Source organism: Natator depressus, chromosome 4 (assembly GCF_965152275.1).
Source record: "Natator depressus isolate rNatDep1 chromosome 4, rNatDep2.hap1, whole genome shotgun sequence".
Lineage (NCBI taxonomy): Eukaryota > Metazoa > Chordata > Testudines > Cheloniidae > Natator > Natator depressus.
This window is the reverse complement of record NC_134237.1, coordinates 118,055,733-118,073,478: the sequence shown is the minus strand read 5'-3', so window position 1 is coordinate 118,073,478 and position 17,746 is coordinate 118,055,733. Positions and strand designations below refer to the sequence as shown.

General features: G+C 43.1%; 1 protein-coding gene across 4 annotated transcripts in view; it reads left to right on the top strand.

Annotated features, from left to right (window-relative positions):
* The window catches only part of AFAP1 (actin filament associated protein 1), a 169,808-nt gene that overhangs the window by 116,124 nt on the left and 35,938 nt on the right, over positions 1–17,746 (top strand). For all 4 annotated transcript variants that reach the window (XR_012639367.1, XM_074951743.1, XM_074951744.1 and 1 more), the window contains exons 8-10: positions 11,132–11,224; positions 13,276–13,360; positions 16,921–17,070. Coding sequence is in view for 3 of the 4 variants with exons in the window: in XM_074951743.1 (XP_074807844.1) it covers positions 11,132–11,224; positions 13,276–13,360; positions 16,921–17,070 (328 nt within the window). In the remaining variant the exon portion in view is untranslated. The remainder of the gene's footprint in view (positions 1–11,131; positions 11,225–13,275; positions 13,361–16,920; positions 17,071–17,746) is intronic.

Sequence of the window (17,746 nt, the reverse complement as noted above, 5' to 3'; positions counted from 1 at the left end):
GTTCTATATCCTCATGCAGGAATTGCTTCACCCACCTTGGAAATATAGCCATGACTATATCCAGCACACACAGTTCCCCAAACTTCTGAGACTATTGTACTGTTTTAGACAAGAGGGCTGATTGGATCTTTATTTTCCTCCTATCAGAACACTTCCATTTCCGCCTATCAAACGGGGATGCCATCTTCTTCAAAAATATGTACCTGTGGGGCCAGCTTGGAAGCCAAGCACAAGTTGTTCTCATGCAAGGATCCAAACTTAAGTCTCAAGCTAGTACTTTTTCCTTTAGACTGAACAGGCCAAGGTGTAATTTTGACAATATACATTACTTTATTTAAGCAACTGATTTTAAAATGTCAGTTCAAGTATGATTATATGATGGTAGAGAAATTAAACTCTAGTACATATGTAGACGATTTTAAAGAATTCTATAGAGATGACACCAGAAAATAGCTGAGAAATCTAAAGTCTAGACAGCAAACCACATAGGCAGTTTCAGGCTTACCAGCTAAAGAATGCTTGGTTGAAAGAATAGCTGATGTCACCGGTCTGTCAGAATTTCAGAGCACCAAGCATAACCAGTACAGATTCCAGGCTGCTATAGAGATTACATCAGTAATACTGAATTGCGCCTATAACCATGCCCATGAAAAGATGTGCACAGTTACTCTTTGTGCCCCAAAAGTGAGCTTTTTCAGTGGATGTTTGAGAATGTGCTTGCATGTGTACAGCTACGGATCTATGTTCTGAATATTTGTTCCAATATATCCAATTGGCTGTGAGAAATTACACTTGTTTATCATTACCCCAAAGAGGTAGTGGATTAAGAAAATAAAATACTACTAATAAAATGGTATTACAGCAATATATTTCCTGTAGTGACTTCATTCATGCAGATAAATGGGGTCTGTGTTGCAAGCAACCCCTTCATATGAAAACTGGTCTTCGAACAAAAAAACAATTTTATGCCAAAGATATCTTTGGCCTTAAGGTCCAAAATCCTGACCATTACGGAGACGGAGTAGTCGTGAAGGCCATCCTCTAGCCGTTGTAGTATTGCTTGCTAGAGTATGCTTTCTAGTGTTCGGTCGTCAAGTACTGTGTGAAAGACAATCTAAAAAATCCATTTAATCAAAATATATTCATTTTTTTATAATTTTATGCATTGTTTGGGTGAAGTTTCTTTAGTTTAATGTTTCCAAGTATACCACCCTTTGCTGTGATCCCATCAGCTTTCATAAGCTAAGCAGAGTTGGGCTGGGTCACTAATGGAAAATGTTGATGGTATACCTAGATGCTTCTGGAAGTAGAGTTCTTCTTCAAGTGCTTGCTCATGTCGATTCCATTGTAGGTGTGCGCACGCCCACATGCACAATTGTCGGAGACTTCTGCCTTAGCGGTATCCATAGGGCCGGCTGTGGTGCCCTGTGGAGTGCCGTGCTCATTTGGTGGTTTATCAGGTGCTGCTGGCCCTATGCCCTCTCAGTTCCTTCTTACCACCCATGACCGTTGGTTGGAGCGCCTGATCTTGCTTCACAAGAACATTAGCAGTTCTTCACTGTTTAGATCATTCTCCTTTGTTATTTAGTCGAGTGATTTCTTAGCTGTTAAGTGCTTAGTAGTAGTTTAGTAGTTAGAGTCCCAGCTGGGACTTTGTTCCGGGGCGGGTCATGCCCTGCTTCCCAGGCTTCAAGCCATGTTCCGATCAGTGACCCTCACAAGAGTTGTTTGAAGTGCCTGGGGGAGCCCCATAGAAAAGAAAAGTGCCGGCTCTGCAAAAACTTTTGTCCTCAAACTCAAAAAGACCTGGACATGTGATTGAGGGCCCTCCTCATGGAGGCTGCTCTGCGCCCAGCATCGGAGCTCTCACACTCAGACTCCATGCCGGTACTTTGGCATCGGCACACAGTGTACCGCTGGCACTAGGATCTGCCAGGCACTGTTCCCCCTCTCCGGTACCAAAGAAGTGGTCTAAATTGACTGGGCCACAGGCATTGCACAAGGGGACTTCGGGCAAAGGACCTGTGTTAGGCCTCATGCCCGCAGTGGAGGCTCTCTGGGGTACTGCTGTGGTCGGACCCCCAGCCCAGCCAGGGACCCACTCTGACTCTGGGGAGTGGTAGGGGGTCCCGGTCCATTGCAGGGACATCTGCACCTGAAGCAGGCCCAGCGGCCAAGGGACAGTTAGGCTGACTGGCACCACAGACACCTGGTCGCACTGCAGATCCCGCCACAATACCGGTTCAGATGACGAAACCAGCTATGGGACCGCCCCTAAAGACAGTGGAACATCCCCAGACTGCAGGTGTCATTCCCCTTCACCACAGCCAAGGACCCCGGTACCGCAACCTTGGTCTCCAGTCAGGAGGCCCAGATCTCAGACACCACTTTCCCCACCTACAAGACATGGAACTCTGGAGTGGCAATGCTGATCCCCATACTCCCAGTACCGACGGTCTTCCCACCAGAGATCGCCGAGGTGCAGGTCACCATCGCCTCGCAGATCTCCCAGGTGTCACTCCCCTCCAGCACAAGATCGTTCCTGGTCATGGCACTGATCACCGGGACTCGGTACCATTCTTCAGGCAGGCACTGGCCCTCGCCTTCCCTGTACCACCAGAGAGAGTCAGTCGACAGACTCATGTTTCCACAGCCCCGCCCTGGTCACCAGAAGGGCAGTGGTCTGGCTCAGAGGGACAGTTCAGTCCTTCCCTTGTAAAGGACGAATCATCCCCTATGTGGGAGCCTGCAAGGTGCCTGCAGCATCGGCATGGGGTCAAGGGTAATGGCCCATCCAGTGGCAATATTGGAACCTGTGGGGGTGCTTCTTATGACAGCACCGTACTCCCACTGCTCCTCCCAGGCGGCTTCGGACAATATACCCCTGGCGCAGCCGGCACCAGTGTCAGAGCAAGGAGCCGAATCCAAAGTGGCAGTTTCACAGGAGGCCCCAGTGGCTGAAGAACAGTCCCTGACACAGCACGGGGATGCTCCCCTCCTTCCAGCGGTGCAGTCGTCCCCGGACGAGGCGGTGGCGGGGCCCTCGCAAACCAGCAGCCCCCAACCCCGATGACTTCAGAGAGCACCGAGCCCTACTTAAAAGGGTGTCTGCCAACCTGAACTTGGAGGTCGAGGAACTAGCTGAGGAGCCCTATGACTTCTTCAGTGTCATCCCCTCCTCTGCCCCAGACTGGGTGGCATTGCCCTTTCACCCAGGGGTCCTGAAGATCACCATGTCAGTGTGGCAGACCCTATCTTCCATTCTGCCCACATCCAAGAAGGTGGAAAAGAAGTATTATGTCCCCACAAAGGAGGTTGAATATTTATACATGCACCCTTCCGCGGGGTCCTTGGTCATGTCTGCCATCAACAAAAGGGCTAGGCAGGGCCAGGTGGGTAGCACCCCCAAAAATAAAGATGCCAAGAGGCTGGATTTATTTGGCAGAAAGATTTATTCAACAGCGAGCCTCCAATTTAGGGTCTCAAACCATCAGGGCCCTACTTGGCAGATACAATTTCAACCTTTGGGACTCAGTCAGCAAGTTCAGGGAGAGCCTCCCACATGATCGAGCACAGGAGTTTGCCACTCTGGTGGAAGAGGGCCAAGCGGCAGCTAGGGGTGCCCTCCAGATGGCCTGGGATGCCACATATATGACGTCCAAGGTGGTCACCTCTGCAATAGCCATGAGGCATAGCTCCTGGTTATAGACCTCTGGGTTGTCCCAGGAGATGCAGTCCACCCTCCAGAACCTCCCTTTCAAGGGAACGGGGCTTCTCTCAGAGCTGACTGATGCAAGGCTCCATGGCCTTAAAGACTCCCAGGCCACCCTTTGCTCCTTGGGCCTGCATACTCCTCAGCAGGCTAGAAAGCCATTCTGTCCACCACCGCCTCCGCCGTTGTCAAGATCTTGGGGTGCCCAAGAAAAAGGAGGACAAAAACAGCGGGTTTAAGCGATGCCACCAGTCGTTATCTCGCCCATCTACCCAGCCTGGTCCTTCCAGGGACCAACGCAGCCAAAAGCTGTCATTTTGAGGGTGCGCCCGAGGACGATGCCCCAGTCACTGCACCGGAATCCGGTCCCCATCGTCCTCAACCGCCTCCGCCCCTTCCAGTCAGCCTGCTCCGATATCACCTTGGACTGCTGAGTGCTCGCCATAGTCTCGTCGGGCTATACCCCGCACTTTGTAGCCGACCAACCCTTCCATCCTCCTTTCCCGTCCCTCTTCAAGGACCCTTCTCATGAGCAACTCCTCATTCAGGAGGTCTTTTAACCTTCCACGGTTTTCTACAAGGACAAGGTCTAGCTAAGACTGCACCCAGCCTTCCTTCACAAGGTAGTCTCTCAGTTTCATTCAAGCCAAGATATTTACTTACTGGTATTCTTCCCGAAGCCACACAAGTCAGAAGAGGAGTGCAGGCTGCATGGCCTCAACGTTAGATGAGCGCTGGCCTTTTATATTGACAGTACTAAGCTGTTCTGTAATTCAGCGCAATTATTCGTCACTGTGGCCGACAGAATGAAAGGTCACCCTGTTTCCACTCAGATAATTTCTTCCAGGATCACTGCCAGCGTTCGTTTTTGTTACAATCAAGCGAAGGTGCCGCCCCTGACGATCATCACCGCCCACTCTACCAGGGCTCAGGCCTCTTCGACAGCCTTTTTGGCCCAAGTGCCTATTCAGGGCATCTTTAGGGTGGCCACCTGGTCGTCGGTCCATACCTTCACTTCACACTCTGCGCTGACCCAGCAGGCCCGGGATGATGCTGGCTTCGGTAGAGCAGTACTGCAAGCCGCCAAGCAGTGAACTCTAAGCCCACCTCCATAGATACTGCTTGTGAGTCACCTAGAGTGGAATCAACATGAGCAAGCACTCAAAGAAGAAAAAAATGGGTACCTACCTTTTCATAACTGTTGTTCTTCGAGATGTGTTGCTCATGTCTATTCCATTACCCGCCCTCCTACCCCTCTGTTGGAGTTGCCGGCAAGAAGGAACCGAGAGGGCGTAGGGCCGGTGGCGCCTGATATACTGACGTATGAGCACGGCACTCCAGAGAGTGCCACAGCTGACCCTAGGGATACCACTAAGGCAAAAGTCTCCGACAACTGTTCAGGTGGGCGTGCACACGCCTAGAATGGAATGGACAGTTATGGAAAGGTAGGTAACCAGGCCTTTTTTGGTGATTCAGTAGGTGACCCTCTGCCCTCTGAGTCAGTACTAAATCTGTCCGTCAGCACTGGAGTAGAGAACACTATGAAGTGTTTTTTCCTGATATTCAAGACTGAGACTGTGCCCAGATGTGGTCATTTAAAGATGCTACAGTCCTTTTCATAAGACTGTTAGCACAAGCGTCCTTGCCATTTTCCATCTCTGGTAATTGCATGTTGTCTACTGTTTAAATTTCCCTTAGTCTTTTGAAACTGCCTGACTTAAATTATTGTGTCATGTTAAGTGCAGTTAAATAGCTTCTGTCTCCCTCCAGAAGTGGCCTGCGTTTCAGTAGAGAGTAAACTAAATCCATAGCAGTTTGCTCATCAATTTAAGCTTGTATAGGACTAATTTTGTAATTGTATGCGATATGGGAGTAATATTATTTTGACAACACCTTTCAACAAAGGCTCTTAAAGCACTTCACAAACATTAATGTATTACGCCCTATAATAGCCCTGTGAGGGGTTGTTTCCCCGCATTTTGCAGGTGGGCAAACCGAGACACAAAAAGATTAAATTGTGGTTGTGTCTTAAAAGTGGCTTTGTAAAAGTGGTATTGTGTGGTTCTCTATTTGTTGTGCCTGACAGACTTCTATGTCACATTTGCTCAGTTTGCATATGAAAAGAAGATTTTTACAAACGTATTTGCACACTCCATCCATGTCTGTCAGAATGGGCTCTATCTAGCCTCATCTAACTGTACAACCCCATAGTCTTCAGATTGTTTTCAGTTTCACTAGTGCAAACCCATGAAAGACCAGTGGGCTTATGCAAGTGTTGTTGAGGGCATAACCCGAAGACTACATGAGTGACAGAGGTGTACCTGAAAGTTTAGTCTGGCTTGTAGAATCTCTGCTATTGTTGTTGATATGAAAGGACACAGCTTTACTAGCACAGTACAGAGTGGGCTCGGGGGGCTGGCAGTAAGAAAAAGAATCTTTATGTGTAAAATGAGCACATGTGATACGAAAATCAGAAAAACAATTAATATGGAACCACACATGTCGTACTTGTATAGTCACTTTCTAGGGCAGAATTACACTTTCCTAAAAGTCACAGATACAGTCTGCAGTAGGTATGGGAAGAGAACCCAGGAGTTCTGATACTCAGTTACCTGCTTTAACCACTAGATAATATTCCTTCCCTAATAATTTCCCCTTCTTTCACATGGAATTATGTTAGCTCATGGGTTGTTAGCTCATGGGTTGAGCTCCTTTCTTTGCATTTGTTTTCATAAAACGGGTATTAAACATCTGTTTGTAGAAAATCATATCCGTGATTACAAGGGGAGCTTTTCGGCCTCAAATAATATCCGCATCCAGAGGGCGATGGAGGCAGCTTTCCGTTCCGAGGGGGTACCTCCACATCTGTAGCAGCATTGCAATGCCAGAGCCTAAAGCAACATTACGTAGCTGCCCAACGCTCCTTTCACAAGACTCTGATCCAATTGCCATATATGGCAGTAGGTTTGATGTTAATAACATAGGCCAGTGTGTATGGGGATTGGCCTGATTGAATGTCAGATAGGAGCGAATTTTAAACGGGATATGTGTGGACTAAAGACCATCTTGATGGTTGCTAGCTCATTTGAAGTCCCCTGCCACTCTCCGCTCCTCCCAACCAATGGCAATGGGCAGGGGAGATGGTCCTTTTCATTTAAGTCTAGGGGTGCTTTTATAAGAGGTGTGTCGTTGCAATGGGGATCAGGAGCTCGTCTTTAGTGCTTGGAGAGTGGCGTGGGAAAGTTATTTCTTCTCTCCCTCTTAGCCTGCTGGGGCTACTTATGTGAATTGCTAGACGAAGAGGTCTTCAGGGGATTTCTCATATCTGCCTGTAAAACATCCAGCACTTGGCTGGTACTGTACTAGGGCCGTAACTCACACAGGCTGAAAAGAAAGACGGACAGACTCAGGATGCCATTGTCACATTTGATAATGGTAAATAACCGCCTTCTTCTAACACAGAGCAAAGAGCTATATGAGAATAAGAAAAACAGGGGCTTGGCCTTAAAGCTACTTCTTCTCCCTCTGTTTCATTCTAGCACTCCTATATAGAACCCTCCCCAGCCACCACTTTTAAAGAGACAGTATTACTATCTTCAGAGTTAGGAGGCAGTGGCCAGGAGGCAAGGAATTCATTTACTCAAGTTCTTCTCACTTAGTGCATCTCTGCCACTCGGTGGAATGCAGAGAAGTTTTTCTTTTTCTGGAGGGTTCTACATAGCAGGCAACCGGTTCTCTGGCTTACGACATAGCTGGTATCTTACCTGCAGCCTGTCTCATGGAAGATGGTGGATAAATTCAGGTGACTAGAGCCTGTGGGTTTTACAAGCATGTAAAAGAAAGAAAGGTAGGTCAAATACTGGGCCGTCCAGCCTTGATAGTGTTCATTTAAAATAGTAAATAGTAATTGTGGAAATTGATGAGTTCAGGTCAGGTGAGCACCCTATAATTAACTCAAATGCTTATGTAGTTGGAGCATGTAGGCCCAGCACCTGCAAACACCAGGAATGTAATCCTCGCCATTGAAGTCAATGGCAAAACTCCTATTGATTTCAGTGGGACCAGGATTTCACACCTAGACAGCAAGCTCCTTGGGGCAGGTACTCTGTCTTTATGTGGCCCTGATCCACACTTACCTTGTGTGCCACTGAAGTCAATAAGACACAATGTGTGTGTTTTTAGGATCAGACCTATGTTGGTACAATAGTTCACACGACAGACTCCTGATCCAGTTAGGGCCTCCAGGCACTATTGTGATTGAAAAAAAATTTGAATATATAGTTCACGCTGCACAAAAATGTCCAGCCTACACGTTTTCAACCTTTCATTCCAAAAGGCCATTTTCACATGCTAAGACCGGAAATATTTTTAACTTTTGGGGGCTGAAATTTGTCAAGTTTATTTTAAGTGGTTTAGCTTTGAAGTGATCAAAAAAATGAAAAGCCTGCAGTGTGCTGATTTTATATAGTCCTAAACTTTAAAATAATGCTTCATTTCATACAAACTTGGATTGACTTTCCTCAATGGATCAGTGTCGGTTGGTGGCATACATGAACGCTACTCCTGTCTGTGTGTGTGAGAGACAGAGAGAGGGAGGAAAACTCTCTCCCACCCACCCCTCACACTGAAATCTAAAATATTGAAAAGAATTTTGTTCAGTCTTTCCATGAAAGCCTCATTTTTGAGTAGACACTGCAAGAGATAGTATTAGCATTCAAAAATCATGACCTCAAATCCCCAAATAATGAGATTATATTAAAAATAAATTTAGGGTTCTTTTTATGTGCCTTTTTGAGCTATTAGGATATGTTCAGGTCACATTTTCATGCTTTTCTCAGTGACCATGAGGAATGCAAACTTCATTGTTTTAAATGAAAGCTGAGGCTCTTGTGTATTCGTATGACTCCAGGTCCTGGGGCTTTAAGAAAATCAACATATATTCTAAGACTCGTGATGAAATCATGAGAGTTGGCCACACTGATGTTTCAGCTTCAGAAGTTGTGAGTAAAAACTATGAGCATGTGAAAACAGCAATTATTATGGCAACATAATTATAAAAGGGGCATCAAAGCACTCATCCAGAACACCATGGAAGTACAAGTTTGAAATTGTGAATAAAACACAGTAATGTTCCACCTGGAAATTGATGAGCCAGTCTTCACCAGCTGAAGATGGATCCCTTGAACCCAAAAATGTTCACAAACTGAATTTTTGAATATGCATGTGCTTCAGAGTTTGCCATGAGCTTCCTATGATCAACATTATTTGTGCATCATTTTTATTCAAAATTCTATTAAAACCCAATTAAGCACTTTGGGAAAGCTTTCCCTTAAGTGTGTGAGGTATTTCAAGAACAGTATTTACTCGAGTGCATGACTTGCACATACTATTCTGTGGTTGCTGCCAAATCATTTCCCTCTGTTCTGTCTGTAACTTCCATTAGTATCTGCCTTTGCCAAAATTAACTAACTGTGTGGTGTGACCAGATGCTGAAAACATGAGCCGTTGTATCAAGGTCATGCAGGAGACAGGAATGAATGTTCCCAGAAACTGAATGGTCAAGTTTCTTTACAAATAAAACACTCACATACTTCCACTAAACTGAAGCACAGGAATTAAATCTGACCATAAGTTGTATCTATATCTGGTCTTGATGCCAAAGTTGTTAAGTGGTATTCATACCCTGCTACTGACAAGAGAGAGCGAGCGCTGGGGCCAGATCTCAAGATGCAAAATTGCATGAATTGTGGTCCCCAAAAGAGTGTGGGTGTGTTTGGGGGGCCAGGGAGGAAGGGAGTAGAGTGTCAATAGGCCTGAGAGGAGGGATGGTCCAGTGTTCAGGCTGCTAGCCTGGAAGCAAGAGACCTAGGTTCAATTCCTTGCTCTGCTAGCAACTTCCTATATGACCTGGGGCAAGACACTTAGACTCTCTGTGCCTCAATTTCCCATCTGCTCAGATACTGCAATAACAGGGCCATATAAGTACTTTAGATAGACACTTGGTTTGCTTAGTATGCCCTTAAAGTGAGGTTCAGCTCTAGTAACTAAAAAAGGACATTATTTGATGCCATCTTTGTTATGTCTTAATGGTTTCCATATCAAATTTGTTCAGTTTTCAATTAAAAAGATATTTTTATTTCAGCCATGCAAACAGCCTGGGATCTGAATGTTAAGCTTGTATTCTGGCTTGTGTACCGTCACTGGGAGTGAAGGTTCTGTGAGCCAAGTTCTCTCGCTAGATAAATCATGTGATGTCAGAAGTATAAATGAGGGCAGAATTTGGCCCTACATTTGGAACTTAGTTCACATTTTCGTTAATGATGCCTCAGGCACAATAAAATGCATTTCTCTCTCAGCTGGGTGGACTCTGCTGTATTAGCAAGGGCAAAGGGGAGTAAAAGCATATATATGTCATTCTGGTCAGCAGATGCTACTCTGACTACACCCAGGGAGGAGAGCTGTTAATTAAGAAGGTCCCACGTTTACATAGTCACTTTTCTGGCGATATCTACACTCTCTAAGGCATTTGCAATCAAGAACTCAAATATTCCCCTCAACACCAGGTACTCCAGTATGAAGATTGGTAGGTGGCAACCCTATCTAAGAATCAAAACCAAACTGTGTGCACAGAGAAAACAAGAAAAGTAAAAGCCTTCTGCCTTTATATTTTTTCAGGCCTTATTTTACAGATGCAGTTTTTGAGCTCCCATAAATTCTATCAAAATCCATCTCCTTCTGTGGATTTTTCTTTCTTTCTTTCTTTGCAGGGGAGGGGCACATAAAATAACTCACATTTCCTAAGAGATATTTGCAAGTAGTATGAGCTATGCTTCAGTGTCAATGTTACTGTGACCACTGAACATCACATAATGAATATGAAAAATCCATTTAAACCACACACTCAAGAGTATCTGATACAGATCTGCAATTTGGTCAGCACATCATTATTTCTTCATTAGAAAAAAAGCAGCTGGGTAGCATACTAGGCAGCAGTGCTGTCCCCTGGCTTGCAGGATCTTGGATCTAATCCCATTTTTTAGTCATAACGAAATGAATTTGGTGGTGTCAGCTAAGTTCATGTTGCAAAACTACTGCAAGTGCTGGCAGCTTCTTTACTCAGGAGAGGCTTGGAGATTAGCTAGTCTAGAAATTGAAACCTTTCACCTCTAGACATTATGGCTCCTCCAGGTCATTCATGAAGCGATTTAGTGAGGCAGTGTGGAGAAGCTCAAGCAGTGGCAGCCTGCCTAACATATTGCCTGTGGATAAAGAGAATAATTTCCACACTGCTGTTTTAACCTTCAGGATAGCAAATATTCTTAGTGCTTCATCTCGAATAAAGTCCGCTGCTCAGCAAAATATAATTTTTCTGTTCTTTGACTTGTGTGTCAATGAAACCATTTTGTACTTCTTTTTAAGGTGATAAAAGACGTTTGCAGCAACTGCACTGGAGCGATAGATTCAGATGGACCATCATCTAGTTCTCCAATACACAAGACAGAACTGGAAAAGGTAAAGTTAAAGTATTACTAATGCAAAGATAGATGATGGTGTTATATTATGGAGATGTCAACAGTGACTCTAAAGTTCAGGTTTCATTTACCCTTAAAGCAGGACTCCAATTAATGATTGAATTCAGTCTCTACATTTGGCACAGTAACTGTGTAGCTTTTTCAGTAAAATACTTGGTAACTTTTGCAGAGGAAACATTTTAAGATGCCACATTTGTGGAAATTTTTCCCCTTCTTCCTCACATTTCTTTGGGTTCCTCTACATAAGTTGCACAGTTCCCAAAGACTCCAAATTTCTCTCTCACATTCTGATAACATCTCTGGCAGAGGCCATTTTTTAAATGAAATACACACACAATTATTCCTCATATTCAGGCAACGCAAAATGGGCCAACTTCAGCAACTCATATCCATCAGCAGCTTTTTGTTTTAGATGCTTACAAGCAGGCATGCTCAGTAGCACGGGACATGGTGGGTGAGCTCTGGTGTAGAGATGGATCTGTGGAGGCAGAGGGAAACAAGCAGGGATGTGGAGCCTGGGGAGGAATGTGTGGTGGGGATATGACGGGCTGGCCTGGAGTTTTGGAGGCCTGGCAGAGGAATTCCAGTCTGTATTGAGGCTTGAGCACCCCGGCATAGTGAGGTGGCAGTGTTGAGAGCCTGTGAAGTGCTCATGTTTTGACACAGAGATACCTGGCTCCCTGACTCACTAAGGGTATATCTACACTACAGTTAGACCCCCGGGACTGGCCCATGCCAACTGATTTGAGCTCATGGGGCTGTTTAATTGTGGTGAGACATTTCCCTTGCCTGTTTTACAATATTATATATAGAGAGAGATTCTAAAATGTTACTGTCTATTAATGTGCTAAACAGCAAGATCAAGTAAGAAGTGCTCATAGATTAAAGAAATCTTCAAAATGATATTTTTAATGAATGCTTTAGATATACATTTACAATTGACAGCCTTACACAAACAACACATTTGTACAGGTAGCGTTTCAGACCTTTCAGTGTATGTAAGAAAAGAGTCTGTTCAATTAAGTTTTTAGCACCAGTTACTCTGTACCGGTTGGAAAGGAAATACAGGATGGTGTGGTATCAAGTTTTCCTTGCCACAAATTTGGGATGCCGATGTTACTCATAAGTGGTGAGGCCATGATTGAGTTATGTAAATTGTGTTAAACAGATACCAATAAAAAGCTTTATGGCACACCACAACATATGAGTTTTGTTTATGCCACACATTTTAGGTAATAGCTATTTTATAAACTTTAGATTTTTAATTTTTTAAAAATTTAATATACACATAATTACTAGTCTCTTATTTCACAGACCTTTTTATAGTCTCAGACTGTAAGGGAACCGTTGTGATAATCTAATTTGACCTCTTGCACATTGCAGGCCACAGAACCGCACCCCCACACTGCTGTAATAGAGCCATAACCTCTGGCTGAGTTACTGAAATCATGATTTAAAGATTTCCTGTTGCAGAGAATCCACCATTTACTCTAGTTCATACCAGCAAGGGATCCTTACTTACACACATCGAAAATACAGAAATTCTACCTATAGAAATGTGTTGTGTTTGGTAGGTTGTCAGTTGTAAATGTATACCTGAAGCAGTCATTAAAGATCTAGTTTTGAAGATTTCTTTTATGTAAAATGAGCACTTGTTGTTTAGCACATTAATAGAGAGCAACATTTTAGAATCAAAAAATGTAATAAAAATATATTATGGGTAACATTGCTTATTGTTAAATTAGGGTTACATGATTAGTCTTAAATTACTCTTAAAAGGATAAAAGAATGGGATATATTTGGCAATACAGTTCTAATGTGGCTTTAGTTTTATTTTGTTTTAATGCTTGTGTGGTGACATAAGAAATCTATGTAATGTAAATGAACACTTGACTATCTCATATTTATTTGTCCTCAGGATGGATGCTTGGCATGTGTTTAATAATAAGCGTAACTTTAATTTGACTCATGACACATCATTTGGCCAGTGTGACGACATGAGAAATGACCTAATTTATTTTGTCCATGCAGAAATTGTCCTCTGAGAGGCCAAGCTCAGATGGGGAGGGTGCTATAGAAAATGGAATCGCTGCTGTGTGTAATGGAAAAGAACAAGGTGAATCCCATATGCCGAGTGTGTTTTAAATATTCATCATAAAGAATATAATAATTTTTTTTCTTTTATGAATTGGGGAATAGGTAATAACGCTTTGTAAGTAATGTAATTAGTCTTTATGTCTACCCTGAAAGTTGAACTATACCAAGCTTGAATTACGTAAACCTTTACATTGGTGGATATTAGAATATCTCCATTCTAGTTATCAGAGTTATCTACCTGTAACATTGATGTAAGTGACAGCAGGATCAAGGCCCATATGTAAGTTTTGAAATGACTTTTTCCTGTGTTCATAAAGTACGCTGTCTTCTATGGGGGAGTTGAGCCAACCACTAACTGTATGTAAGGTTTTCCCCTATAATTTAAGCAGGAAGGGTATCATAGAATTTTATAAGGGAAGACAAGAATCATGTATGTTAAATGACTTTAAAATGATCTACTCCACTTTGGAGTCAGAAAGCTTGTTCCTTCGATTCCAAGCTGAGGGACGTTCCAAATTCAATTTCCTGAGTAAGGTCTGCAAAATCAATCCCCAGATTATCTTTTTGTTTCCCCTTGAAGAAAAGATTTCTGTAAACAGGTGATACCAACCTAGTTAAGCTAGTTAGCTTGACATATACCGATATTCAGTCTTATTCAGAAGAGCACATTTGCTTTAATCAGTACTTTCCTGTAGGTGTGAAAAAGCTGATGGAAGCGCTATTGGAAAACAGTTGCATCAGCACTGGCTTTTGGGCAAGTTGCACTGTGCCTCCCCTTCCTGACACCATTGGGTGTGTGTTTCCTTTGGGTGTTTTAGTTTGTAATCTTTGTCCTCCTTTTCCAATGGAGATTTTGAACAAATCTCCCAAATGCATAGATCTCCACACCCCAGTCAACAGTGAATGAGTAGCTCACTATGACTTCTAGGTCCAAAATGTATGGCTACATTTACATACTACAGAAACTTCCATAAAACTACAGAAGGCGTAAAAAATTGTGTCTCTGTAGACCCCCACGCTGGTTGCATGTGTCTGTGGTACGAAAGTCCAAAATATGTGCATAGTCTAAGATTTTCACAAGTGACTAGTGATTTGAGTGGCCAACTTGAGGCACCTTATAGGGGCTTGATTTTCAAAAGTGTGCTGAATGCACACCCTCGGAAAATAAGGCCCATTTGAAGTGTCTGAAGCTGGGTAATCGAAAGCACTAGTCACTTGAAACTCTTGGCCTTCAACTCTGTCATGGTAGAATCAGTCTTTTTATAGTAGTGAAGAGAATAATACAAAATACTGACATTTAATGCATTAACACATAGCTGTCATCACTAAATCATTTTAAGGGGTTCTGAATGAGTTGCAGGTTCTTTTTTAAATCAGCTGTAACAGTGAGAGTGAAAGTTCAGTTAGCCATGTGAAGGGAAGCTGACTTCACTGTGCATTGATCTCCCTTCTGCTCCCACAGAGCTGCTGCCCACCTGCTTCTACTCTCCCCCTCTCTCCACCAGCATCTTGTTCTGCGGTGGTGAAGAAGGTGAGAAGAAATGGCTTACTTGCCAATCTGTCTTGAGATCAGGGGGTATATCCCTTTCACATACTGCAGGAGAAAAAGGTTGGGAGAAATATCGTTTCTTCTACCTTTCTTCTCCATGGCGGAATAAAACGCCATGGGGAGTGAAGGTAGAGGAAGCAAGAACATTAGAGTTCACGTGGGCTCCTTTCACTGCGTTTTCCCGGAGCTGGGAATTCTTCCCTTGCACTTTCCACCTTACTGAGCTTGATTTGTCTGTCTTTGAGTTCTGAGGGGTGTGAGCATTTATTCCCCAAACCCAGACACAAGCATTCTTCTTCCCTCCCTCCCCTGCTCCACAGCTGCAGATATTCTTCAGCTGCTGCTGTGTGGGATAGCAGCTCGTCTTCAGTACAGTGCTGCCTCCTGCTGTCTCTCTATGCTCATGATGATATGAGCAGATGGGATACTCTCCTTCCCTAGAACTTTGGGAATTCATTGCATGTAGGGACAGCACCATATTAGGTTACATCAGCCCTGCAGATCCATGGGCAGGATTTAGCTTTTTGCTCCCATACACAAATCATCATTCTACTGAAGGTTTTCAGATAATCCACTTTCACCTGTGAAAACAGGACTCCCCTGCTGCATATACGTTGGTGGCAGAGTTTTACTGAAAGAGGCAGTCTTGATGACAGATGGAATTTCTAATGATTTCCCATGTTAACAAATAACGAAGGCTAAAAAAAGACAACAAATTGTGGTTTGAGAATTTCTGAATTATTTCTCTCTTGTGTACATTCTTTCCCGTGAGTTACCAATTCACATAATTTGTACCAGTTATTTTTTTAACATTGTTGTGCTTAAATCAACATTTCACATTTCAGTTCATATCTTTCAAATGAACCTTTTGTTTGTTTTTTGGGGGCTCAGTTCAGACCCACAGAGTGCTGCTTTTTGTGCATGTGTGCTTGTGTGTGTGGAGAGGGGGAAAGATGGTTTTAACAAACTGTCAGTTCTGTCAAAACCACCAAGTTAAATCTCATTTTTTGTCAAAGCCACAAATCAACTAAGGTTGAACTCAAAATGGGCCCGTGTTTGCAATAATAGTTGGGGCTGAGTTTTATATTGTTGATAAAACTCAAACCAGATAATTATGGTTCCGGTTTTGTGCAGCTCTGGTTTTTTGTATTTGTTGTGATTGTCTGCTATATTTTTTAAAAATATATTACGTAGGCTCTTAAGTCATTTAGCCACTTTTGAAAGTTGTGTCCTCAGCACTGATCCTGTTCACTTTAATGGAAGCAAGTTAAGTTCAGCACCAATCTGTATGTTCATACCAATAATACTTGTACATTATTTTAAGTTCCCATATATATTGTTTAGATCTCGTAAACTATTTTTTTCTGCACTGTCCTTTCCATAAAAATGAACACCAGCTCCTAGTCATTGGGAGCATTAAGTGATCTTGATTATTCCATTATAAAGGAAAGTTATCTTATAAAACACATGCCTTTCTCAAAGACCCATTCTGATCTGTATAGTTACCTTGGCCTAGTTCCAATAGCAGGGATGTTTTTGCCAGGCATATACTTACTAAAAAAAAAAGGCCTGGTTCATTGCCATGGCATTATGTTGGAAATGCTTTTAAGGAACAATGACAGGAGATCATCCAACTTCCTTTTTTGTTCCAGTGTAGTCAGGTTGAATGTACAGCATGGAATTACCCCAACCACACTTCTAAATTAGAAGATGGTTATAGTGGAGAGGAGCAATTCGACTGATGAATTTTAACGATAAACTTGCTTTTGTCCTACCTTTCTGTGTGCCATGTTTTTAATATTGTGCTGGGCATGTGATATGGGTATCAGCATTAATGGTGCCTGCAATTGTGCGTCTCTTGTCAGAAGGCAGCTGTTTTGTCCAAATGCTTATGTTAAGAATTAAGTCAGTTTTGTGCGTGCTTGTATATCTGCAGTGCAGTTGTTTTCCTGTCTATTTTGATCCATGTGCTTTAATATAATTGGTTTCAGTCAAACATACTAAGATGTCCATGTTTGTTTTCTTGATAGTTAAGAGGAAGAAGAGTTCCAAGTCAGAGACCAAGGGCACAGTGACTAAAGTAACGGGGAAAAAAATAACAAAGATCATCAGTTTAGGGAAGAAGAAGCCATCAACAGATGAACAGACCTCATCAGCTGAGGAAGATGTTCCAACATGTGGTAAGTGATTTGACACTCTTAGATTCTTAAGCTTACACTGCAACGAAAGCACTATAGACTCCCAGCCTAGCCGTTCATATACAATTGCCCCTACTGCAATCGTTTTCAAACTAGTTGGTATTGTGTAAAACTTCACAAGATTACGAATTTCTTGTAGGCTATTTCCCCACTCAATCGTGTTTCCACTTCCGTGTAGTTAACCATAGTACTTGATAACATCAGGATAGTATTTAAATATTTAAGGACACCAGGTGAAAATGTGATAGGTGGAGTTGTTTGCTTAACTCCTTTCGATCCCAATTTTGTATCCATGCTATTTATTCTCTCTCCCTGCCTGTAGGTATGTGTATATTTAGAGCTGACCTTTCCCTCATTCCCAACAGCACCTTTCCTTTCCAGGACACTTTACAATTAGGTTTCGTTTTCCTGTTTTAGTGACAACTCCATATGCGAACACAGCTCAGTTTAAACCAGAGAAACATCTAAAAAAAGAAAGCCATGAAGCAGCTATACAGGATTCAAAGTTGCCCAAAGGGATTATTTTTCCCCTTTAGATGATCAGAAAAGTCTTTGGAAACCCTAAAAGAGGTCATTCATGGGGCAGCATATGGCAGAAAGCATTATTGCTTAAAGCCTGACAGATAGAAGCAACTCCATGGACCATGTCATAGACCAC